The 27339-nt window shown below is 44.4% G+C and overlaps 1 protein-coding gene across 2 annotated transcripts in view; it reads left to right on the top strand.

The window, feature by feature from the left end:
* SLCO3A1 (solute carrier organic anion transporter family member 3A1) overlaps positions 1-27339 on the top strand; it is a 296266-nt gene that overhangs the window by 31179 nt on the left and 237748 nt on the right. For both annotated transcript variants that reach the window (XM_063090591.1, XM_063090590.1), the window contains exon 2: positions 25280-25745. In XM_063090591.1, the coding sequence (XP_062946661.1) occupies positions 25280-25745 (466 nt within the window). The remainder of the gene's footprint in view (positions 1-25279; positions 25746-27339) is intronic.

The raw sequence follows: 27339 nt of genomic DNA, 5'->3' as shown, positions 1-27339 counted from the left end.
AGAAATGAAGACCTCCCTCAGTGGGACTGCCTATTCATTTCAAATAAAGGCTTTCTCCTTTATAATAATATCATGATAATTGTCATTGAATGTGAGCATTCTATCAAACAATAATTGTGAGAAAGTTAAAAATGTGCCCCTCATATAATTGCAGAGTGAACCTGAGGCAGATAGTTTATTTAATCCATTGATAAGGGAACCAGGAAGTTGGTAAAGTCAGCTCAAGAAGCATTTGAGGAACTGGGTATTTATAGGCATTTTGAAAAAAAAAGGATGATAGAAGAGAGCCATTAGGTAAGTGCGGGGCAATGGTGATGTACCCTTCAGATCAGCCTCAGGTACCCCAGCTTCTGGGAATTTTGCCAGCAGAAGGCTCTCAGTGGTCAGCTCCCTTCAGAGGTTGCCTTGGCTGAAGAGAGCCACCTTGGCTGAAGTCAGACTTCCTGGCAGGGCAGCCCGCACCCAGTGTCTGACCTACGAGCAGGTATAAAGGCTGGGCCTCTCACTGGCTGCTTGGATCTCTCAAGGGTCATCCCATTTACAGAACTCCCCATGGTGTCTGCCAAGCCTTCTGGTCAACTTCACCCCAGCCCAGCTTCTCACTCTACCCAGTCCTGATTCCTTCCTTCCCTCTTCTGCAGGGATCGGCCTCTACCAGCACCCCTTCAGAAACATTTTAGGGTCAGCCTCCTGGGAAACTCAATCTGACAGTTAGATGCAAAATTAGTGACTGTCCTACAGGGCAATATTACTGTAACTTTGGGGCTTATCTTTTCTACTGTATAGAAATCTACAAGCTCACATGTAGCTTCACAGTGTCTGAGCTCATAATATATAGTAAATGGTAAGATCAAACCGAGGTAGATTCCTCTACATCAGGGCTTGGCAAACTTACTCTGGAAAGAGCCCGATAGTAAATATTTCAGGCTTCACAGGCCAGCGTCTTTGTCACTCTCTTACAACTCTTGGCTCTGCTGTTGAGCAGGAATGCAGCCGTGATAACTACACAAATGGGCATGGCTGTGTTCCAGTGACACCAGTTGCAAAAATGGGTGGCAAATGGAGTTTGGCCAAGGGCCGTATTTGCGGACCCCTGTTCTAGATAAATAGATAATCCTTGGGTTGGTCTGTTAGAGAGCATCCCACTATGACATTGAAAGGACAAGCTGCCCTCCCCACCTTTGCCCATTAGATTCTTGTAGGATAGGATGTCTAAATGTCACAACTTGTAGAGTGCTGATATCACCATTTCACAGTGAGGAAACAGGCTCTGTGAGGGTTCACCATGATCTTACTACTTAAATAGGTGATGGTTCTTGAATTGAACCTGGTTGATCTACCCCGAGGCCATGTCCTCATTCTATCAGCCTACCTCCCTGAGTCCTGGGATGCATCAGGACAGTGTTTTTAGTCACTATTTGGAGAAAAGCAGCCAAAGAACAGAGCTGACTGCAGATTCTTAGAACATGGAGGCATCTGCAGAGTCCCTGCCCAGCACCACTCTCTTTCTGCCATGTCCTCTGGAATTGTCCCAGAATAGGCACGTTTACCCGTGAGCAAGGTCATTGGAATGTAGGTAGGCCTTATCATCTAAGGCATTCGAGGAACTTCCCAGCCTGGATGGTGTTTCCCTGTGCTGTGTTCCTGCCACGAGGAGGAGGTGGAACAGATGACTCCGTAGTTGTGCCTGGGCATGGAGCAGAGCTCTTACCTTGGCCACACACACCCTGGTTCTGTGTGTCACCTAGCAAGCCCCTTGGTCGGCCCGAGACTGTTATCACAGCTAAGAAATGCGGAGGATCTCTGCGATCTTTTCCAGCTTTCTTTGTAAATGTCCATTTAACACAGACCTAGATTCTAATTCTGACTCTTCACTCACCAGCTCTATGACCACTCACCAGCAAGTTTCTTAAATCTTTCTGTGTCTCAATTTCCTCATATGTAAAATGGGGATAATAATAGTATCCCTTTAATATAGCTAATGCAAAAATGATATGCATTAATATATGTTAAGCTCTTAGAACAATACCTGGTACATAGTTAAGTGCTATGGAAGTATTTTCCGTTGTTATTATTTCCATTATTGTTATTTCCAGCACTTAGTATGGTGCTTGGCTGGTAATAGGTGCTCAATCAGTATTCTTCAGTGCATAAATGGCCACATAATAAATTAGACTCAATAATGAGGCGAGAACTTTCCAATAGAGCTTTCTGCAGTGATAGAATGTGCCTTACATGTGCTGTTCCATGAGCCACTAGCCATGTGTGGCCAGCCAGCATTTGGCATATGGGTAGTACAGCTAAGGAACTGCATTTTAAATTTTACTTGATTTTAATTAATTTAAACTTCTATAGCCACATGTGGCCAGTGGTTACCCTGTTGGACAGTGCAGTTCTAGAGTAATCAGAGGTTGTGATTCAGTTGGTCTATGTCTTAGTCAGTTTGGGCTGCTATAATAAGATACCATAGACTAGATAGCTTATAAACAACAAACATTTATTTGTCATAGTTCTGAAGGCTGAGAAATCTAAGATCAAGGTATTGGCGGATCTGGTATGTAGTGAGGGCCAGCGTTCTGGTTTGTAGATGGCATCTTCTCACTGTGTTCTCACATGCTGAAAGGGTCAAGGTAGTTCTCTGGGCCTTTTTGGTAAGGGCACTAATCCCATTCATGAGGAATCTGTCCTTAAGACCTAATCACCTTCCAAAGGTCCCACCTCCTAATACCATCACACTGGTGATGAGGTTTCAACATATGAATTTTGTGGGGACACAGACATTCAGACCAGAGCAGTCTGGTATCAACATTTTTCAAACTTCTGCAGGTAATTAATATGAGGCCACAATTGAGAACCACAGGACTAGAACTTTTAGGCCGGTACTTTTTTATGCATTCATCCATCCATTCATCTGTCCATCCATCTAATTGATATTAAGTTCCTGCTATATGCCAGTTACTCTTGCAAGCACTGGCAATCAGCAAAGACAGACAGAATCTTGGCTTTCAAAGAACTTTCATGGGGAATAGATGATATAAAAGCATACAATAGATAGAACACTTCCAGGGGAGGTACTAGAATGCTTGGAGGACAGAAGAGGGTGTTGACATAGTGACTGGCATGGAAAGAGAGGAAAGCCTCTCTTAGGAGGGGGTATTTGAGCTAAGACCTGTTTGTTGAGAAGAAGTCGGCCTTGTCATGGTCTGGGATAAGAATGTTCCAGGCAGATACAATAGAAAATTGTGTCAGGTTGGGAACAGGTTTGACTCATTTGCAGAACAGGTAGAAGGCCAGTGTGGCTTGAATGGTGAGCACAGAGGATGGTAGTAGGAGATGAGGTTGGAGAGTAGGGCAGGGGTGGGATTTTATAGCACCATGGAGGCCAGGGTCCAAAGTTAGGATTTTATTCCAGGTGTCATCGGGAGGCATTGGAAGAAGTGGAGCAGTGCCGATGTGACTTGTGCACTCAAAGTCAAAGTATCTCTTTAATTGCCACACAGTACATGGACGATGGGGAGAGGCATGGCAAGTGTGGTGGTAGCTCTGGTGAAGGGACATTGGTGTCTGGGACACTGGTGGTGGTAGTACAGACAGAGGAATAGACAGATAGGTACCAGCTAGAGCCAACAGAATTTACTGATGGGTAGATTAGATTGATGTGTGAAGGGAGTGGACAGAGGCATTTGGAAGAGGATCCCTGATTTTTATATGCCTTCCTCCCCAAATACACCTAGACAGTGAGACAGCTATTTGGAATTCCCACTAAGTGAGCTTACTTTCCTTCCATCTTACTTAGGAGGCTGCTAAGAAGCATTTTGATGCCAGGGGGTGCAGGGTGGGGGCTTGGAGCCATGTAGCCTGAGGCAGTGTTTCTTTGACTTTAATGGTCATGCACACCACCTGGGGATCTTGTTAAAATGCAAGAATCTGACTCTGTAGGTCTGGAGAAGCTTTCTGAGATTTTTGCATTTCTAAAAGGCTCTTGGGGGTGTCAGTGCTACTCCTGCTTGAGCCCCAAGTCACCTAGTAAGGGCTTATTCATGCTGTATATGCTACTGCCAGACAAAGGCACAAAACAGTGACCCTCCAGAGAGTCAAGGAGGTCATAGGAGCAGGTTGTCGCTAGCATGGAAGAACTCTCAAGGCTCAAGGTTGAGTCTGTTGTTCCAGACCCACACAGGCATCTTGGACTTGTGGCTGTGAGCTGTCTCCAGAGACTCTAGGAATTTGCTTTGTGAGGACACAGAAGTCCCTGCTCTTTTGTTGGTCCTTTGGGAGCAGAGTTCTTGGGCAATTATTTTACAGCCCGTAGCAATGTATAGGCACATTTCTTCAAGTCCAGTCTCTAGATCTACATTTGAGAGATATATTTTACATGAAAAAGAAGCCTTTAAAACAAAACGACTTGTGGGCATGAAGGCAGCATGACTCCCTGTGTATAACCAACCCTGTGTTATTTACATAATGTGTTTACTTAGGTATCTGGGTGGGAGAAATGGGACTTGATCACTAGAGATATTAATAATAGGATGAATAGTTTCAGCAGAGAGGAAGCCTGACTCCAAAGCAGTGCCTCTAGTTGTGGATCCATTTCTTAATGAAATGGGAAAGGAAGTGTCAAAAAATTTAATATGATGCATTTCGCTGCAGAACATTGCTATAAGTGAAACTTATTGCCAGGATGTAAGATTTAGGGCTGTTCTGAAATGAGTGTACTCCCTTGTATAGAAGGGGCTAGCTCAAGCTTATTGATTGTCCATGGCTAGCACAGAATGTTTTATTGAGGCAGGATTCCATATGGAAGCTTTTTGTAAATGAAACTAACATTTGATTACAGGGAGAAAATTACTGTGACTTGCCATCTGGTTTCCCAGCCAATACCACTGATTCATGGTGCTTCTAGTCGTTCTTAATAATCTGTCCCAATTCTTACAATATGAGATATTGAGGCTATTTTCTTGACTTTCTCCAGCCTAAACATTTAGGGTTATTGCATAAAGCATGTAGCTTTGAGTTCTCAAGTGCTGTGGCATTTATCATTACAGGTTATTAAATTAGCATTTGGTGTTTTCCATTTTTATTATGTTTCTTCACTCCTACTAAATGCAAATCTTCCCTTCAGAGCCTACACAGGTATCTTAACTAGGTAACCCAGGAGACAGTGAAATGTTTCAACTCACCCTTTGTCAAAATGACAAGTACCCTCTCTCATTTTTGGAGTAAGAAGTTATTCATTAAAACTGCTCATCCTAGGCCGAGCCCATGGCGCACTCAGGAGAGTGCGGCACTGGGAGCGCAGCGACGCTCCCGCCGCAGGTTCGGATCCTATATAGGACTGGCCGGTGCACTCACTGGCTGAGTGCTGGTCACAAAAAAGACAAAAAAAAAAAAAAAAAACCAAAAAAACTGCTCATCCTGTTTGTGGTTTTGTTTCTCTAAAGAAGCCTGATTCCTCCAGTTCCCAATGTTTGTTCCCATTTGTCTGTCTTTCATTTCTGGAATTACAGCTAATGCCAGAGATAGCTGGTTAAAAGGAAAAAAACAGGCACGGTTTAAGAGATCCCTTAGTGAAATATCTTCAGTTCATCATATGGTCCTAGAATTGAGGCAGGGATTTTCTTGTGTTTGTAGAAGTGCTCCCAGCCTAAGCATATACACATTCAACTCTACCCTGTACTCTGTCAAACCACATGTTGCTTCCTGGATGAGGACACAGAGCGATGTCCCCTATCACAAAGCTAGAAAATCTTTTATTAGAGCAGATTATCAAATCTTTTATCAGAAAGTCAGATCCATGGTGCAATCACAGTTGCTTCTCAGAGGTGGAACTCTAGGCAGAGGTGGCATGGGGAGGGGCTTTTTCTGGAGGTACCTTCCACCCAGTATGAATAAGAGTGAGCCTTATGTAAGATGTTTATCATCAGGATGTGGCGTGATATATCTTATAATAGTTGGAATTGTACTTAAAAAATGTCTCCATGATACCAATCATGATTCTGCCAGGAGGTATCATGGGCTTAGGAGCCAGACAGTCCTGGGTTGAAATCCCGTCTGTTCCACTTTCTAGCTGTGTGATCTTAGGAAAGATATGTAACTTTTCTGATCTTTAGTCTCCTCTGGAAAATGGAGATAGTAATGCCTTCTTGACAGCCGTAAAGTTGTGAGAGTTCACAATAATGTATGATAAGTTCCTACCACACTGTTTGCCAGTGCCTATACAAATTGTTCCTTTTAAAGCTAAACAAAAACTTTAAGAAGTTGGATATTCCATTGAATTTCTTATCCTGGTTTAACATGCTTTGGATCAGAATAAAAAATCAACAGCCTTCTCCTGATTTCTGACTGTTTCCTTCATCCTAGCTCTTTTTATTATCTCAGAACACTGTTGCAGGTGTTTTCTCTGCTGATGCAAATGCTGGGACTGTCATCCCTATAAAGTCAGTATCCCTGGACACTGGCAGCTGAGTAGGTTCATTTGTTCCTATGCACTAAGCTGAGTTTACCCTGCGGCTCAGTCTCTAGCAGCAGTGTGCTAAGGGCAAGGTCAGAGCTAGATGTCCAAGGCCTGCAGTTGCAAGGCCATTTCCTCTATTTTCTGACCTGTTGAGTCATCCTGCGGTGGATGACAGACATGTCAGCACAGGTGAGGTTGGGCATGAGAGGGAATTTTTGCTCTGGACACCCAGAGTTTTTTGATTAGAAATTTCCTGAGATGCAGAAAGCACGTGCTCACGTTTCTGATGTTCTTGGCTTGTGCGAAGGTATCTCTTTTGACACATCTTGTTTTCTAAGCGTGAATTCAAAGGGATCTACTGTGATCCAGTTAACATTATACGACTCTGGCATTCCCAGGGGATGCATTGTGACCATCCGTCACATTCCAAGCTCTCTGCTCAAGAACAGAACCATGACCCGACATTGCCAGTGCACACAGCAACACACTGTCCCCTCATAAGAATGAATTTTACTGTATATCCAACTGGAGAGACTTTGCCTCCGTTCTGGAAACTGGAGATCACAGTCTTTGCAGAGAGTGCATTTTCTTTTACATTTGCTAATATTTCCAATACCATCTTAGACCAGCTTATCTATGCAATTTCCCCAAACATTTTCTCTCTGTTGGCTTCCAGCTTTTATAAGACGCAACATCTCATTTCTGTAATTATTCTCCTTGTCAGGCCCAGCTCCATTATTTCCTGGCCTCCAGAGCCATCTGAGACTCTCCTGGAGGGATGAGAAGGCTGCACTCACTTCTTCAATTTCAATTGATCTGGAAAAATTCAGCTAAAGGAATTTAACATTTAGATCCATAGGATATTAGCATTATATTCAGTGGGTTGAGGTCTTCTCTTTCCCTTACCAATGAGACCTCAGAGCATGCATTCTCAATGGAGATGATATCACCCCTGGTGGAGGGAAAATTTGCTTCTTGTAGGGTGAAGGAGGCTAAAAAAGTTGCTTGTTTTAAGTGTAAAGCATAGATATGCATATAATATGTAAATGGATATACATTATATCTGTGCTATTAAAATTAGGAAGAAATATCTAAAAAGGCTCCTAGAGGGTGATAATTTAAAAAAGGTTAAAAACCACTGCTCTAGAATTTGACTCTTGATGCCTCATATTACCCATTTACGAAAAATAATGCCTAAAAGGAAACTCTTTGTTTTCTCCTTGGGACAAAGAAGTGGCCAGGTGCAGTTCTGGAAGGAGGGAAGAGCTGGTATGTTCCCGTCTGAAGAACTGTTTGGAACTCTGGGAAAAGCCATCCCTGAGGTTTAGACAACATCAGAATCTCCCAGAGAGGTTCCAAAATACCAACTCCTAGGGCTGGCCAGTTAGCTCAGTTGGTTAGACCGCAGCCTTGTAACACCAAGGTGAAGAGTTCGGATCCCCGTAATGGCCAGCCGCCAAAACCAAAATAAGCAGTAAAACAAAATCCCAACTCCTGGGGCCCCCTGATGTACCTTAGAATCTTCTGGAGCTCTGGACATTGCTTGGGTGATACCTAAATAGCCAGACCAACACTAAGTTCATAACCTCTGATCTAGAACAAGGAGAGAAAGTGTCTTAGAAGAGAAGCTAACCGAATGCCAGAAAGTGGGACTGATTTGCAAGCTTTTCTCTCACCACCTCCCCTCATCTCTGGGCTTTGGCAAACTGGACAGTGCATACTTAGTCCATACCCCTGCCTTTCCCACCTCTCTGCATTCGCTTATTAGGTTCTCTCCACTTGGAATCCACTTTCTTTCATCATGACCTGCTTACTTTCAACATTCTACTTACTCTATAAGATCTAGCTCCAATGACTCCTCTTGCAGGAAGCCTTTCATGACCCTCCCCCAGTGTTCCCCCATTTTCTTATTGCATGTGCCACATTCTACCTTACATTTTGACCCTTTGCACACACTGTCTTTTTAAATTTTGTTTTACTGTAGTGTAATTTATATTCCATAATATTCATTTATTCTATGTATACAAGTCAATGATTTTTAACAAATTTATAAAGGTATACACCTCACCACACTGAGTTTGAAAACATTTTCATTACTCCAGAAAGTTTGCTCATGCCCACTGGCCGTCAGGCCACACCCCATCCCCAGCTCCAGGCAACCTACTTTCTTTTTCTGTAGATTTTCCCTCTTTGGACATTTCATATATTTGGAATCATACAATATATAGTCTTTCACATCTGGCTTCTTTCAATTAGCATAATCTTTTTGAAGTTAATCCACATTTTGGCATGTATTAATAGTTTGTTCCAGTTTGTTTCTGAATATTATTCCTTAGTATTGGAATTTAGTGGATACTGCATTTATTGGATTGTGTTGGTATAAAATTTATGCATATATCATATTTGCTTCTCCATTGACTGTTGATGGACATTTGGGTAGTTGTTTCTAGTTTTTCTAGGGTAATTATCAATAACGCTGCTAGGTGCAGTCTTGTATAGACATATGCTTTCAGTTCTCTTGGGTAGGTATCTGGGGGTGGAATTGTTGGATTGTGTGGTAAATTTATGTTTAACTTTCTAAGAAACTGCTTAACTATTTTTTGAACTGGCTGTAACCATTTTATCTTTTACATTCCCACCAGCAATATTTGAGTGTCCAAGTTTCTCCACATTCACATAAATACTTGGTATTTTCAGTATTTTTTTATTATAAACATTCTAGTGGGTGGGTAGTGGTATCTCAGCTGTAATTTTCATTTTCATTTTCCTAAAGACTAATGATGCTAAGCATCTTTTCAAATGCTTATCAGACATTTATATATCTTCTTTGGTGAAATGTCTGTTAAAATTAGTTGCCTATTTTAAAAATTGAGTTGTTTGTCATTTTATTGTTGCACTGTAAGACTGGTAGGCAGTGTTGTTCAAATCATCTTTATCCTTACTGATTTTCTGTCTAGTTGTTTTATCAGTTATTAAGAGAGATATTAACCTCTCCGACTGTTATGGTTGAATTGTTTATTTCTCCTTTCATTTTGTCAATGTTTTCTTCATGTATTTTGGGGCTTTGTTATTAGGTTGATGTGGTTGGGTTTATATCTGCCATTTTGTGATTTGTTTTGTGTCTCAAGTCCTTTTTGTTCCTTTGTTCCTTCTTTGTTGTCTTCTTTTGTGTTAAATATTTTCTCATGTTTCATTTTAGTTTTTCCCCGTTTTTAATTATTTTCTTAGTGATTGCATCTACAATATGTATCTTAAGTTGTCACAGTCTACTTCAGATGAGTATTAATTTCTGTAGAATTCAGAAACTTTGCTTTGTCCTATTTGTGCTATTATTGGCATATGTATTACATCTGTATATGTTATGAATGCATTGTTATTGTTCTACGCAGTCTAATGCCTATTAAAGAAGTTAAGAGAAGAGGAAAAATATGTTTATACAGCCTTTTCTATCTACCCACATATTTAATTTTTCTGATGCTCTTTATTTCTTGGTGTGTATTTGGGCATATGGGGTCATTTTCTTTCCACCTGAAGGAATTTCTTTAGTATTCTTTTGCAAAGAAGGGCTGCTAACAGTGAATTTTCTCAGTCTTTGTTTAGGTAGGCATATCTTTATTGTGTTTCATTTAAATGTTGGTTCTGCTGGACATAGAATTCTTGGTTGACACTTTTTTCTTTCAGTACTTTAAATATATCATTCCATATCTTATGATCCAGCAGTCCCACTACTGGGCATATATCCAAAGGAATGGAGATCATCATGTCATGAGATACCTGCACTCCCATGTTCATTGCAGCTCTACTTACAATAGCCAAAATATGAAACCAACCTAAGTGTCCATCAGCGGATGACTGGATACAGAAAATGTGGTATGTGTATACAATGGAATACTACTCAGCCATAAAAAAAGAATGAAATCCTACCATTTGCAGCAATATGGATGAGTCTGGAGAAAACTATGTTAAGCAAAATAAGCCAAACTAGGAAAGAGAAATACCACATTCTCACTTATAACTGGGTGAAGAAAGAAAGGAAGAAAGACCACAACGATTCATTGAACTTTCAGAAGGAGAGAACAAACCTAAGTTTACTGGAGATGTGGGGAGGGAGGGAGGGGGTTTGGGGAGGGACAAGTCAGCTAAAGGGCATAAAGAAAAATCATGATTTGTAATAATGAATATGCTAATAATAAATATATATATCATTCCATTGTTTTCTGGCTTACATTTTTTCTTATGAAAAGTCAACTATTAATGTTATTGGGGATCACTGGTATGTGGTGAGGTGATGAGTCTTTTTTTTTTTTTCCTTGTTTCTTTCAAGATTTTATGTTGGTCTTTGCCTTTCTTTTTTTTTTTTTTTTGTCTTTTTCGTGACCGGCACTCAGCCAGTGAGTGCACTGGCCATTCCTATATAGGATCTGAACCTGCGGCGGGAGCATCGCCGCGCTCCCAGCACTGCACTCTCCCGAGTGCGCCATGGGCTCGGCCCTTTGCCTTTCAATAGACTATAATGTGTCTAGGTGTAGGTGTGGATCTCTTTGTGTTCGTTCTACTTTGGGGTTCATTGATTTTCTTGGACCTGTAGATTAATGGTTCTTACTACATTTTGGATGTTTTTGCCATTATTTCTTCAAATATTTCTGCCCCTTTTTAATCTCTTCTTTTCTTATGGGACTCCTATAACATGTATATTGGTATTCTTGATCATGTCCCTAAGTTATCTGTGGCTCTGTTCTTCTCTCTTATTCAGATTGGGTAATACTTACTGATTTGTCTTTAGTTCACTGATTCTTTCTTCTGACATCTCATATCTCATATTGAACTCCTCTCATGAATTTGTCATTTAATTTATTATACTTTTCAACTCCAGAATTTCCATTTGGTTCTTTTTTTGGTAACATCCATGTCTATTGAGATTCTCTATTTGTAGAGTTATCATCATGCTATTCTTTAATTCTTTAAAGGTAAATGTCTTTAGTTCTTTGAACATATTTATTATAGGAGCTTTGAGTCTTTGTCTGCTATATCCAATACTGAGGCCCTCTCTGAGACAATATCTGTTGACTACTTTTTCTCCACTGAGTAATGAAGGGCCATGTTTTCCTTTTTGTTTTTTGCATGTCTCTTAGTTTTCTGTTGAAAACTGGACATTTCAGATAATATACTCTAGCAATAGTGGATTCATTTTTCTGACCCCCCCCCAACCTCCCCAAGGTTTGTTGTTGTTGTTGTTTATTTAATTACTTGCCTGAGCTAAATCAGTGGAATCTGTCTCCCTTGAAGGATGTGGCCACTCATGACTTGGCTTACTTTTTTCGTTTTTGTTTGTATTTTTAATTTTTTTTTATTCATATTTTAAATTCTTGTTTTTATTTTTAAGCTTGACTTCACAGGAGTTGCCTCTTTGTGTGCATGGTCAATGTTTAGTCAGAGTTTGCATTCAAGTACCTGAGCTCTAAGATTGCATTCGAAGTTAAGACAGGATTTAAGTCTTCCCAGCTTTTGCTTTCTTCTGGGCCCTTTTGCATTTCCTCTACCTGTGCACACAGGCTCATGGTCAGCTAGGAATGAATAGAGAGCATGAACCTTCTCTGCTCTCCTCAGCATGTGTACAAAGCCTTGTGTTCAAGCAGAGATGTGTGGAGAGCTTACTAAGAACCCTTATCGGTGATTTTTCTGTTAAAATTCTGTCTAGTAGAACAGTCTGTTGATTGCCCAACCAAGACAACAGCCTCAGGGTAGCTGAAGTGGATTTCCTTGTTCATTTGCCATCTAGATTGCTATCCTTACTGACAACATCACTAAGTGTGAGTTTTTTTACATTCCACCCCAAACAGTGAACTCCCGTCCTCCAACAGTGGGGCTTCTGGATTGCATGGTCAGCCCTGCCAGGAAGAACTACTGTGCCACCTTATGTGGGGGAGGGGTGTGGGAAGGAGGGCAAGAATCAGATTTCCATTGTTCTTGTACCCAGGGTGCAGAAGTTTTTTATGGGTAAATGCTCCTCGATTTGTTGTATGCTTTTAGTTCATTTCCAGAGTTTTGAAATGGTTGTTTTCGACAGCTTTGTTCAGTTTTATCACTGTTCTTTGAGGAGAGGATTTGCCAAGCTTCTTACACTACCATTCTAGCCCCACTGTCTTTTCCCATCTTCTAGAGAGGAAAACTCATGTGCCAGTTAAAAGTATGGAGTCTGGCACTGGATTGCCTGGGCTTGAATCCTGGCCCTGCCATTCACTAGCTGTAAGACATTGTGCAAATTACTAGACCGTGTGCAAACGACTTAACTTCTGTGCATGTCTGTAAATTGGAAATAATAATAGTACCTACCTAATAAGGTTGTTTTGAGGGTGAAATGGATTTATCTACTTGGAATGAGAGAAGCGGTGCTTGGTACTGTAAATGCTCTGTAATGTTAGCTCTTTTTGTTGGTTCAGCAAGGGTGGGGACTATACCTTACTTAGAACGTTAACCCCCCCCATTCTTGGTTTGCTGCCTTGCACATAGTCAGCTCATCTGACCCTCAGATCATCATTAGTAACTATACTTGACATTCAGAGGAAATGTGGGCAGGTCTCAGAGTATCTGCAGGTGTAAGGAGGAAACACTATAGGGGACCTGAGAAGCAGATGGCTAGGTACCTTGTTGAGGCCAAAGGTTGGTCAATGTGTTTTCCTTCCCTGCTGCAGCAACTGCCCAAAATGCCTGGTGTTGCTCACAGGTCACATTGAGTGTGAGACCAGGTCTTCACACTTGCGTGTCCAAGCAGTTAATTAGCACAATTGCCACCATTTCAGAAGTTCCCTTGCATCAGGCACCTCCAGAAGTAGACAGAGAATCTTGGCCAGGATGCTGATTTAAGTATTTGCTCAAAGGGGAAGGGCCACTGGGGAGTGGTGGAGGGGGGAGTGGGACTTACGGTGTGTGTTCATCAACCCAGGCTGCTGCTTACAGAGCCAGCGTGCAAATGAGAAATTGGTGCCTCTTCCTCCGGTGGACACAGCTGGGGTGAACAGAGTGTGGGTTGAATTCAGTCCCCACTCACCACCTCAGCAGGACACCGCTGTGCAGGAAGATGTACATGCTATCCTGCACAGCTGTACATGGTGACCTTGGCTTAGCCACCACATGCCCAGCTGTGCTTGGGAGCAGGGCTGCAGACAGGGTAAGACAACCCTTGTCTTCAAGGAGTGCTTAGCCTTCATGAAGGACAACAGGTGTGTCAGAATAATGACCACAGTGCAGGGGCCTGTAGCAAGTACTGTGGTTGCACAAGAGGAGATGAAGGCAGGGAAGGATTCCTGGAGGAGGGGGAGGTCTTTGAACTGCCTGCTGCTGGATCACAGAAGGGATTTCCAAGCAGAGTGGGAGTGGGCCCCTATTTTGGCCCATTTGAAGGCCAGGGGATGAGAAAGATCCAGGCCAGTGCAGAAAAATGCAAATAGGGATTGGTGCAGGAAGGAGGCTGGAGAGGCAGGGTGTGACCAGGTCACAGCAGATTCGTCACCTCAAGACTAAGAGCTCGGGCTTTTCCAGATGGCAGTGGGCATCTCTGGAGAGTTTTAAGCAAGGGAACGACCTGATAAGGATAGAGCAGGGGTTGGATTGGATGAGGTGAGATAGGAAAGAGGACAGGAAGGGGAGATGCACTTGTGAGAATTTAGGGATGGGGTGATGGGCAACCGAATGGAATACTCAGATCTGTCAGGGTCTGGAGGAGGGAGCCAGGGAGAGGGAGCAAGCAGAGAGGAGCAGTGGCAGGCCCGGAGACCAGTGGATTCGGGAACCAGGGATCTAGGACTATGCAGATGCGCGTGAAGTGCTGAAGTTCAGGGAGGGAGGGATCAGAAGAGCAGGGCTCGCTGAGCAGGTGGGGGAGAGTAGAGTTCTGTGCCGAGACCAGGGGAGTCTGGGCATGGTGGCCTTCCAGGGGGAGAGGGCCAGTCATCGTCCACTGCAGGGGTCTGGAGCTCAGAGGTACAGTGTAGCTGGAGGGAGAGATTGGGTGTCGCCAGCATATGGGAGACAGGAGAATGGGAGGCTCTCCCAGGGAGAATAGTGTAATGACTCAAGAACAGTCAGATGTGGGGCTGCCCGTGGCTCACTCGGGAGAGTGCGGTGCTGATAACACCAAGGCCATGGGTTCGGATCCCATATAGGGATGGCCGGTTACTAACTGCATGAGCATGGTGCTAACAACACCAAGTCAAGGGTTAAGATCCCCTTACCAGTCATCTTTAAAAAAAAAAAAAAAAAAACAATCAGATGTAACCTTGGGGAATTCTGGACATAGAGAACAAGAGTAGAGGAGGAGAGGGCACAGATGGGGAGGTAGGAAGAGAACTGAGGACACCTACATTGTGTCTGTCACAAGAGACAGTGTCAGTCAGCTATGCCGGAGATCACAGAGAAACCCGGTGAGATAAGGGCAGGCAAACAACAATCGCATCTGAGAAATCGGACATCATTGGAACCTTTATCAAAAGCAGCTCCACGTGGCTGGAGCACAGCAGCCATAGGGGTGAAGCTGCTGGCAGGGGCTTGACTGAGCATGGAAAGAGGGAGGTGTGCCCAGCCACTGGGGACTTTATGACTCATGAGGGAAGGAAAGGAAGGGGATGGCCCTGATAAGAGAGATTTCTGATTTGAAGCTGTTGTTTTTACATGGATGAGAATCAGGCACATGTGTGGATAGGGTGGGATGGAGCCGGTATAGAGCGTGAGAGTGAAGAGAGGAGACAGGAAGGGATGGCGGGAAGGGGGTCGTGCCAAGCAGGAGGGAGGGCAGCTCTTTCCTGGTGTGGAGCCAAGGTGGGCACCCCGCAGTGTGCGCTCTCCCTTGCCCCTCCTTGGAGGAGGATCCCGCCTCCGGCTCCCGCAGGAAGACGTGCTGTTGGCACATCATGCACTGATGCTAACCTCTCTACCTCTGGCCAATTACAGGTACACCTTCTGGTACTTACCTTGGTACCTGTTAGTGTAGCATTTTTAGCACCTTAAACAGGTAAAATGCATCCAGGAAGTAGTAAACAGTTTTACTCAGGGGGACTGAGGCCAAGTAGTGATATGTCTACTTTTACCATGGGGGTGGGGGAGATAGGACTGGATTGGTCAGGAGACATTCTGTCCTTTACAGGTGTGTGATCCCAGCAAGCTACTTCATTCCTCTGGGCTTCAAGGGGCCTCCCAGTGACTGTGGCAAGTGGGCAGTACCTTGGCAGTGACGTCTGGTGGTCCTGTGATCGGTCACTGTGTGTCTTAGTGGAGCTGAGCGTGTTTTGAGCCTGGGGTGGACTGAATAACAGTGGAAGAGGTGACAGCCAGATGACAGCAGCGAGCTCGTGTGGGTGGCGTAAGGAAGATGAGCTCTTACTGCGTGTGGCTTTTCCCTTCATTGCTCTCACGCCAACGTGAGACTTCCTTATTCCTCTGGAAGCTTCTTAAAAATGCTGCACATAGGTGGGTGCTATTTTGTTCTGACCTGCGGTATACCTGGACGTACAAGCTTTGGTAGCCATATTATTTTCTAATCAGCTTATTTGTGAGGTTTATTTCCAAGAGAGGATATAATTAGGGGGAAGTGATTATCTTGGTATTTAGACTTGAATACAAAGATAACTCTAAATGCCAGACTTAACCTTGTCTTGTGGTTTGTTCTTGAATTTATATATAATGATTTTGTACCCTGTCCTGGTAGAGGTGATTTGTAAGCAGCACACTCCTGTAGAATTATAAGTAGAATTTGAAGGCCAGGAAGTAAAAGAAATGCTTATGTGGAGCCCTGACATCTCACTTCATTGCTCTCTAGCATGGCTGCAGCTTTGGGTCTGAGATTCCTAATAAGCAAAGCAAAAGAAAATATATCTATAATCACATTGTTAATAGCCTTTGGTTGGGAGTAGCTGGGTTGACTTTCCTCCCCCATTGCTGGGCAAAATTAGTTCCTAGGAGCAGCAGAGGTTTTTCTAGCACTTAATTAAAAGAATTTTTTTGTATTAGCCTTAAACCAATTGTGTGTGTATATATATATATATTTTTTTCCCTAGGGATGCTTAGTTTTAGAAAAACAAGTTCCATGGTCAAGGGAGTTTCAGGAAATGCTACATAATATATATTTTGATGAATGATTGACAAAGTTTGGTACCATTTGGGAAACTCTCAATGAGTCTTGTGGTAAAGAAACCTGTTTATCTTTGTTCAACTCAACAGTGTTCGAAATTACATATGAGCTCAGAATTCTTCTTCCCTTCATAACTTTTAGCAATATCTAAGCTTTTTTTCAGCAAGTTTGGTTACCAATTACTTGGGGCTGCCTCTGCTTACTTGATAGTGCCTGTTAGCCTTCAGCACACGGGTCAGGAGCCACCTCACCAAGGCAGGAGGCACTGGTCACTTGGGTACTGCAGGACAAGCAGGGTTGGGCTTCAGTCCTGGGTCTTCTGCTCACAAGCTGCATGGCCATCTGCAAGATAGTTGTCTTCTCTGGGCTCAGGTTCCTCATCTATAAAACGGGGATAATAGTGTTACCTACCTCTTGCAATCATCGTGTGGATAAATATGTCAGTGTATGTAAAACATACAGTACTGTACCTGGCATCAGTAATTAACAAATTGTTGATGTGGTTTATAATTAATGGTACCCCCATTCCAGAGCTTGCTCTGATGCCACTTTCCTCTCCCAGTGCTGGGTACTGACTGTGCTGTTTCATTTGGGTACTGACTGTGTGCTTCTCTTTATTCTGGTAGAAAGAAACTATTTCATTCTTTATGGTGATTGCCTGTTTTCACAGTTGTCGTCTCTATTATACTATGAATTGGTTGAGGGTGAGACCAAGTCTTGTCACATTTTGCATCTCAGCCTCTGGATCATTCCCTGTGTGGCACAGGTACTCGATGTGGGCTTTTCCAATTCATCAGACAGCAAGTTGAGGCCTTAGGGTATATCAAGAAACCTGATTCAGCGACAACAGTTCTAAGGAGTATGTGTGTGTGCAATAAATTGTTATTGCCTTACACTAATTCTCTTTCTTAAGGCTCTGTCTGGTCCTCTATACATTTTTGTTGAATCCTCAAATTATTTAACTCTATTGTTGTATTTTCTCTAATATAAGAGACCTGGCCACACAAATTGAGTTGAAAGAAGTTGTTCTGTGAAAGTTGCTAAACACGATCTATTAATAATGGTCCAGCCGATGCAAAAATAACCTGGTAATGACTTGAAAGCTCAGATACTGAGGGGCAGAAAATTCTTTTAGTTGACTATACCCCATGGGGATGGAGAGTCTTTGTTTTTTTATGATGGACCAAAGAGCTACAGAGAAAAATCAATGATGAAATTTATAAGTTGGAAATAATGCAATTTAGAGTTTTTTAAAGAAGAGAATCATAAAATGTTACACATCCTTTTAGAATTAATTCATGAGCATAAAATATCACTAAGTGAATTTTTTATAAGGAACAATAAAAAAATTTGCTTCTTTTGTACTTTTAGGGCCATTTGGGGAAGAGAGTCGGCCAAGAAAGAGATGAAAGAAATTCAGAAATGGGGTGTAGAGGGGGAAAAAAGTCTGAGGAACATGCAGTTAATGAAATGGAGAAAAATCTGGGACATGGCAGGGACAGAGAGGCCAATGAGGCCTTTCTCAGGAAAGCCAGGTGAGGCTGTCACTCTCAGACAAGGTGATCAGAGAAAGCAGTTGCGCTCCTATTAAAGACCCAGGTACAGAGAGTGACCCAGAGAGTGGGCTGGGAGCTCTCAGGATCCTGCTGCCAGGGATGGTGAAGCCTGTTGCATATTCACAACCCCAGGCATGGCTGCGATCACGGTGATGACCTCCTGCAGAGCGGTTCCCCCTTGTTTGAACCTTGAGATAAGCTGTGAGGGTGGAATTGTCATCTCTGTGTTATAGATGAGAAGAGGGAAGTGAGGCTCTCAAAATCTCACAACACTTGTTTGCCACCCCCTTCCCTCACACACGTAATGATGCTTTTGGCTTGGGCTGGAGGCCAGAGTCAGTGTCTAAGATTCTCCACGTAATTCATACTGTGCTTTTTAAAGAAACATGGTTATAATATCACACCCATTGATTATGTGAGCATGATGCAGGCGAAATCATTCCATTGGAAATAAAGCAGCATCAACTACATGTCTCTTTTACCTGGTAGGCTCGTGAGGCAAGTGGGAGCTCTGTGTGCTACCACAGCAGTGACAAGAGGCTGCTCCTGTGTTGTCTTTTGTAACCTGGCTCTCAAACCTCGGCCCCTGGAACTCACAAGTGAATGCATTTTGTGTGCCGTTTTCCTAGTGTCCTAAATTATTTACTCTAAGGAGTGGCTGTTTAGATGAAAAAACAAAACCCACAACGTTGCTGCTGCTCTTCATTGGGGAACGATTTCTGGGCATGGGTGGTTAAGCCCTTCCGCCCACTTCACTGCAAGAAGACATGTCCTTGGCACCTCAAACAACAAATTAAAGTTATCTTACAGATTACTTTTGTGGGATTAAAAACAAACAAACATGCTAAAGTGTACCTTGAATGACTCATCAGTGTGCTTCATAAACTTGTTATCAATGGCAAGTGTTTTTATTACCAGACACAGGAATAACATACTTTCCCAAACTGGATTGATGGAGAACTGGCAGAGCATGGGTTCTGGATTCTACCAATGACCTGTGAGCCAAATCTGGCTCACTGCCTGTTTTTGTAAATAAAGTTTTAGTGGAACAGAGCCATGTCCATTTGTTTATATACTGTCTATGGATGTGGTTTTTGTCTTACAGTGGCAGAATAGAGTAGCTGCTACAGTGACCATATGGCCTGGAAGCCTAAAATATATACTGTCTGTTCCTTTACCGAAAAAGTATGCTGAACACTGTTTAGGAACTCCTGTGGGAAGGACCACAGACAGGCCTGTTGCATGACTACCGTGGGGCTGACATCTCTTGGACTGGACCCTGCTGCTGGAATGCAGTTTGAGGGTGCAGCTCCCCCCAGGTTCCTGGGGGCTCTCTGTACCCACAGGCTCCTCGAAGCCTCACAGGGTGTCCTGTTCTCTCAGCATTGATGTGGGCTCTGGATTGAGCCAGGTGAGACTCCCCCAAGGTCCTTTTGGCTCTACCTTCTTTGTATAGTACCTCCAGTCAGCTGCCGGCTCTGTTGCATTTGACTTTGGAGGCGTCTCTCTCACAGGTGTCCTTCCTTGGCGTTATGCCAGCACTAACGTGCTGAAGCCATTTCTCACGGGACTGTTGAAAGTGCTTGGCAGCCTCTTCTTATTCCATGTGGTGCAGCACTGCCAGGTTAATGTGGCTGAAGGGGGGCTCCTGCTCAAGAACCTCCCTTGGCTCCCCATTGACCTCCGACTCAAGGGCAGACCCTCAGTCCGGCCTTCAAGGCTGTTTTATCTCAGACTGCTCCTCACAGTGCTCTGAAGCCCCACAGTACTACTCCTGTTCCCCAAGGTTGCTCTGAACTCTCCCTCTGCCATGCCTCCCCCTTGCCACTGATCTTTTTGGAATGTTGTGGCAACCTCTCCCCTCCCACATCTATTAAAATCTAGGTCATCCTTGTTGCACCCCAGATATGTTTTCCTTCATATACAGCCAAATGTACATTCTCATTCCCTCAAACCCTCTGTCACTCTATGATATTGCCCTGTTGTAGGCTGTGTTCTTGTTGGATTCTTTCTTTCTGCTAACACTGGATCATAAACTCCTACAGGGCAGCGGTTGTCTCTTACTCATAGTTATGTCACAGGCACTCTGGTGTGTGGAATTGAATTAGAAGTTATAGAAGTCACACAGAGCATGCACACCAGTGATGAGAATAGCTCTTTAATGTGCGTCTACTGTGTGCCAGCTGTTCTGATACGTCACTTCATCAATACCCACAGAAGCAAGTATCATTGTGTCCATCGCACAGGTGTGGAAACAGGCTCAGAAAGATTGACTTGAGCAAGTGCTGTCAAACCAGATGAAAAATTGAGACTCCAGAGCTACACTGATATGACCAGGGTGCACTGCTGTAAACATCCATGCAGATATAACCCCTCTGCAACGTGCATGGAGGTGTACCTGTGCCCACCTCTCCTTGTCTGTGTATTAGAATCACCTGGGGAGCTCTGAAAATAGGGATGCCCAGGCCCACCTCTCACAAGTTATATCAGAGTTGTGGGAGTGGAGGTGGAGGCAGGTACTGGTGTTTTTCAAATGCACCCTGGGTGATTCCAGTCCAGGTCCAGGCCCTGTCTCCCAGTCCAGAGTTAGAAGGTAGATACACCTCTGCGAGAGCTCCTCAGGGTAATCCTGAGCTTCTGCTGCTGCCTCTAAGAACTTTGCTTCTTGTTAAGTGAGTGCCCAACCTTGCCCTTGGTTAGCTCTTTTTGAAGGTGAGGAAGGGCTCATGCATACTTGGTTGTGGCTCCTGAGTGCCTCTTACCTTATGGCATTTATGACAACATGAACTGAAGTTCTCCCTTTTGGGCTGAGCCCTCGTAGCTGCAGTTGGCCTGAGTCTGACTCAGGTGCCCTAAGAGGTGAGTCTCCCAGAAATCCAACCTGGCATTTCCCACACAAGGAGAGAGTGTCTGTATGAACTTGAAATGAGGAGGAGGTGCTTTTAATTTGTATGTAACTTAAAAAACAAATTCTTTAATCTTTTGAATGGATATAGGCTTGTTGAAGAGAGGAAGTCCAGTAGAACAGGGGTTCTCAAAATGGGGTCCCCCAATCAGCATCAGCATCACCTGGGAGCTTGTTAGAAACAGAGATTCTCAGGTCCCACCGAAGAACTATTGAATCAAAACTGGATTCGAAGGCCAGCCGTGTGTTACCCTCTTGGGGTGATTTTGCTGCCAGTAAAGGTTGAGAACCACATCTGGGCATCAGAGATACCAAACGCTTTATAAAACACCAGACTCCTGGGCCTCATCTCAGGGTTTGGAAACTATATTTTTAACAAGTGCTCCAGGAGATCCTGAAATGCAAGCCATCTTTTTTTGTGAATCATGGTGGGAGAAACCTGATAAATATTGCATTCTTTTAATATTAATTTCATACCCACGTGGCCCAGGGGAGGATACTTCCTCTTTCCTTTGCCTCCTGGAGCTACTGCTCCTTTGTCTCTGATTACATCTCAAGACGTTTTCCATTAGTCCTCTTACCAATTAAGTAAAGACTGTCATTCCCTTCAGCGAGCATCTTCCTTATTGCTAGAGTGTTCACTGCCACATAAAAGCCACAAGTGGGTTTTATGGCCTCATGTATACTTAATTAGTTCAGCTTCTCAAAATTGTGTTTTAAGTGAGCGAGAGCATTAGCCTCTGATCTGATTGATCCACAAAGCATCATTTCAGAATGCTTGTGTAACTTAACTGATGACCCAGACTGGCATGGTTGAGGCCTGCCGGAGGCCACGGGTCAAGAAGGGATGGACCCTACTACTTCCTGTGGGCTGCTGTGCAAAGAGCAGGTTTGAGCCAGGACAAGAGCTGCAGGTGCAGGCCTTATCTGTCTCTAGAAGAACTGGTTATTTTTTTTTGTTTTGCCCACAGCCGTCTCTATGCCCACCACCCTTATCTGTCATCATAAATGTGCACACCTGCATGGTATTTTATGATGGGCACATCTGCTGAAAGGGAGCCGTTGTCGTGTTTCAGATTTGCTGTCTAGGATGGATGCCGTTAAGCCTCATGGCAGAAATGAAAGGTGGCTTCTGCTCCAACCCTTCCCTACTCCATTGTCCTCCACTCTATGCTGGAGGTCGCTGGGCTGCAGACCCATCAGACCACTTCAGCTGACTCTGTCGCACCCAGGGGACCCTGCCCGGATGTGTCCTTGCTCCACTTCTGCATCTGGCTTTGTTGGGGCATCTGTCAAGACTCAGCACAAACGCCTGGGCGAAGCTCTCCAAAGCCCCGCACTCCCCAGGCCTTTTGGCTACCTGCTTTTTTGTCGCCACACTTCATAACCTATTGTAAGTCTTGTTAGAGCATTTGTTCCATCGTGTTTGTGTGTGGTATGAAGGAAAGAAGTGAATAAATGCATTTGTTGTTACTTGCCCAGACCTTTCAGAAAGAACTTTTTTAGGAGTGTTTGAAAGCCATTTGAATGACACCCTCACTAGCTTAACTTCTTTTCTCAGCAATTGCAAATACTTGGCGTTAGAAGAAAATAATCTAACCCCATGACTAGGGCTGGAAGAATTGTGAGCTGCCCTTGACTTAGAAAGCACAATGGAAACAGGAATCAGGATTGGAATGCCAGCAGTAAAGGGTGTGCACAGATGTTACAGCACTGCTGTGTAGAGCTGGCTCATGACCAGGCAAAGGAGAGACCCCCGTAATGTGTGTCATTGCGTTAGCACTGTGTTTCTCACTCTTGTTATAATCACCTGGGGGGCTTTAAGAGCATCCCAGGTCCCAGGCCACTCTGCAGACCAACTAAGTCAGAAACTCTGGGGTGGGACAAGGCATCTGAAATTTTTAGTGCTCCCCAAATGCTGCCAATCTGCAGATAGGGCTGAGAGGCACTGGGCTAAAAGAGTCTGTTTAAATGTGTGTGGTTGAAATTGAGGCTAAGAGGAACCACCTGGCTATACTGTTCTTTTTATAGTAAAGGGAAACAGAATAGAAGCATGCTAATTGTCACAGGTGCCCGTTTGTGTGTGTTGCATAGATACATGTGTGGACATTGTAGAGAGGTTGAGTATGCATGGATGTTTACAACAGTGTCCATATTTGTACATTTGGAGGAAGGCTAGATCCATGTGACTCTCTTTCCTGCCCTTTTCTTAACAGACACACCCAGCTGGCCAGCAGACCAGCTCAGTTTCTCCACCATGTAACTGTGCCCCTAAATCTTCTCACATATTTTCCAATTAATTTCCATTGCCACTGTATTGACTCGGACCTTTTCTTCTTCCTTCTTTCAATAATAGCCTCACTGTTTTGTCTACAGATAAATGATAATAATGGCGATAGCTAACCCTTTCCTAGCATTTACACATGCATGTTGGTGACTCCTGGTTCCAGCTCTATGAGGTAACACTCTTATCCCTATTTTACAGACAGGGTAGCTAAGCTGCAGAGTAACTTGGCCTAGGTCACTCAGAGTCAGGATGGACCCAGGGCGGTCTGGCCCCAGAGTCCTGGCTTTGTATCCTCCTGCATCCTGCTGCATAAATATTATGATTCCTATTTCACAGAATCAAGACTGGGAGAGGTTAAGCAACTCGACCCAGGTCACAGAGCTGAATAAGGAAGTAATCAAACCAGGTCTTCCTCACTCTATGTTCTTCATTCTTTCTATCACACTGCACAGGACTGTCTGAATTCCTCACAGTGACATTTGTGGATCCTTATAAACTGTCCTTAACCCACTTTCCCAGCTATTTTCAATTCTGTTATTAAATCTTGCCACCTAACTTATGATCACACTGTTCCCTTTGCTTGAAGTGCTGTTCCTTGCCCAGCGAAGGTCTCGTTCAGCTGTCAGATCTCTCATGACAGGGACCCTTGTCTTGCTCATAACACTCTTCCTGGAACCTGCAAACAGCAGGAGAAGGGAGCCATATCATCTCTCCACCTCAAGAAGCCGTGCAGTAATGTGTCTCCTTGTGGCCCCCCTAGGGCGATGTTTGCATTACAGATGTAACCTCCAGTCACTTTGTGTGATAGTCAGGTACATGTCTGCCTTCCTGCTAGCAGGCATCTTGAGGCCAGGTGTCATCTCTTCCTCATTTTTCTATCTTTTGTGTCTAGAAAAACAGCAGATGTTCAGTAAGTATTTGTTAAACAAACGTAGGGCAGACAAGAATACAAAGGTGGAGAATATCATTGGGTATCTTTACCTGATGGCCTCTAGAGAAACCTAAGGGTCTGGAAATTTTCAAAAGGAAGCAAAGAGCTAATGATTATCCTACTGAGCTAATCCATCTTGTCCACCTAAGTTTTTAAGTTTGTTTTTATTTATTTTCCTTAGGTAGGCTTTGCTGCTAACCTCCTGTTAAAGAGCCCCTGGCTCTTATGTCCTCCCACATGGACTTCATATATAGTATATATTTCAGAATGTGTGCAAACTGCGGACTTCATGACTTTTAGAGGACTTCGTGGGTACTCAAAGGTGGGGGCTTGTGGGGTGGGGGAAATGGTGCTTCCAATGAGGTAGAACCTTTCAGGATGGAACCAGGTGCCAAAAAAAAAAAAAAAAGTCTTTGCCACTGGGAAAGTGAGTTTAAGCATTGAGTTAGGGTTACGATACTGAGTAAAAGTTTATCTGATTCTTCCGGTTTAAATCAAGTACAACTGCATTTTGAGGGCTGCCGCTGACACTAGGTGGGAGGGTTTGTGAAGGGCAATGTATTCACCCGTTTCTGTTGCTTATAACAAAATACCTGGAACTAGGTACTTTGTAAGAAAACGAAATGTATTACGTGCAGATTCGGAGGCTGGGAAGTCCAGAATCCAAGGAACACATCTGATGAAGGCCTTGATGGTGGTGACAGTGACCCAGCGGTCTCACGTGGCAGAATGGCAGAGAGAGGGAGAGAGAGAAACTCTCAGGCGCTCTCCTTTTAAAGTCCTCAGAACCATGCCCGTGGCCACCATTATTAGTCCCTTCACTAGGGCATGGTCCTTAGCATCCAGTCACCTCTTCAAGGTTCCACCTTTCAGTTACCGTAACAGGACTTCCCACCCTCAACAGGCACAGGGGGGGATGAAGCTTCAGTGACTGGGAGAGGCAGGCAGGGTGCGCTGCGAGCGGGATGGAGGCCTCCCTGTGTCCCTTCGGATGGGCTCTGATGTCTCCTTTTGCCCCCTCAGGTGAGCGTCCTGACCACGCTGGAGCGCAGGTTCAACCTGCAGAGCGCCGACGTGGGCGTGATCGCCAGCAGCTTCGAGATCGGGAACCTGGCGCTCATCCTGTTCGTGAGCTACTTTGGGGCACGCGGGCACCGGCCGCGCCTCATCGGCTGCGGTGGCATCGTCATGGCGCTGGGCGCACTGCTGTCGGCGCTGCCCGAGTTCCTCACACACCAGTACAAGTACGAGGCAGGCGAGATCCGCTGGGGCGCCGAGGGCCGCGACGTGTGCGCCGCCAACGGCTCGGGCGGCGACCAGGGGCCTGACCCCGACCTCATCTGCCGCAGCCGCACAGCCACCAACATGATGTACTTGCTGCTCATTGGGGCTCAGGTGCTCCTGGGCATCGGTGCTACCCCCGTGCAGCCCCTGGGGGTCTCCTACATCGACGACCACGTGCGGAGGAAGGACTCGTCGCTCTACATAGGTAGGAGCCGCTCGGCCGTGTGTGTGTTAGCAACCAGCACATGTTGATCGTGGGTAGATGGGCATCTGTGAACTTTGATTTTACCAGAGCGCTGGTTCTAAGACTTGGCTGCACTCCTGGATATCCTGGTGTGGTTGGTCTGGGATGCAGTCTGGGTGGGGAGCATTTTTTAAAAGCTCCCCAGGTGATTCTCATGTGCTGCAGAATTTGAGCTCCACTGTGCTAGAGGATTGACAACCTTGAATGGGAAGAGGTGGTTGGAGGAGTTTTATGCTTATCTCTTCGGAGTGGGTGGGGGGCAGCTTTAGTCTGTTTGGTATTAGCTGCTAAGGTATACTTGGGGTCTACACACTGGAAACTCCAGCTTTTAAGGATCCAGACAATCTGGTCATTGTCCTCTTGCAGATCAAAAGGAGAGGCAATTGCATTGTCAGGATTTGGTATAATTCAAAATTGGTGACTTCTGGTAATTTTTTTTAATAACATGGATATGCATGTTAACTGGATATTTGGGAAAAACTAAGGTACATGTTTGTTTTTAAAAATTATTTTGCACTGTCATAGCTTGTGATGTTTTACACCAGAAGGATAGAAGCCACTTGCAGGTCTAGTGTTAAGAGACATCTAAGTGGCAAGTTGCTCACGCAGCAAACAGTGTCCTTAGTCGCTGTTTGTGGAACTGCTGGGTGGCCAGGGTGAGAGCTGGCCTGCTGAGCAGCTCCATCTCTGTTTACCAAGTGTCATGTTTCCTTCCACGTGCTGTTGGATCATTCTGGTATACGTCCAGTCACTGAGTGCTAAGCTCTGAAAAACTTATCTCTCCCTGGGGAAGCTTTGTGCCTCCTGAAATCAGTGTTCCTTAAAGTATAAAGTTAGTTATAATAATGGAGGTTGAAGATAACATAGAATTTGGACTGAATTTGACATAAAGCTTCCTATCTGCCCAGCTTCCCCCTTAAGCTGCCTAACCTTTCTGAGATAGGATGAGTTGGGACCATTCACACTGGACGCTGACTTTCCTCTGTGCCTTTCTGTCCTGGCTGTGGAGTAGATGCCTTATTGACGTTTTTTTTTTCGTGACCGGCACTCAGCCAGTGAGTGCACCGGTCAGTCCTATATAGGATCCGAACCCGCGGTGGGAGCGTTGCCGCGCTGCCAGTGCAGCACTCTACCAAGTGCGCCACGGGCTCGGCCCGTAGATGCCTTATTGAACAGATATGTTGCAGGTTAATGTTTTGCTCCATGAGCAGTCTCTGGATGGGACAGGTATAGAGTATGTGCCACCCTATCCAAGGGGTGGAGCAGCAGTGAGACTAGCCATGACCTACCCATGGAACACAGAAGAGAAGATGGCTCAGGCCTAAGATGGTTAGAGGTTTCCATTATGGGTTTCTGTAGGGGGGTAACAAGGTGGGGAGGGAACTAAGGTAATCATTTACTTTTGTTGCGATTAAAGGTTGAGTTAAAGCCACTCCATGTGAATCCTTTGCAGACCAGGACATGGGCTACAACATATAGCCAGAAAGATCTCCCAAGATCTAGCCAGCCAGTTGGTCTCTGACTTGACTGATGTTGCCTTAGGACCCTGGGAGAG

The sequence above is a fragment of the Cynocephalus volans genome, chromosome 3 (genome assembly GCF_027409185.1).
Source record: "Cynocephalus volans isolate mCynVol1 chromosome 3, mCynVol1.pri, whole genome shotgun sequence".
Classification (NCBI taxonomy): Eukaryota; Metazoa; Chordata; class Mammalia; order Dermoptera; family Cynocephalidae; genus Cynocephalus; species Cynocephalus volans.
The sequence above is the reverse complement of the archived record's forward strand: the minus strand, read 5'-3'. Positions and strand labels throughout refer to the sequence as shown.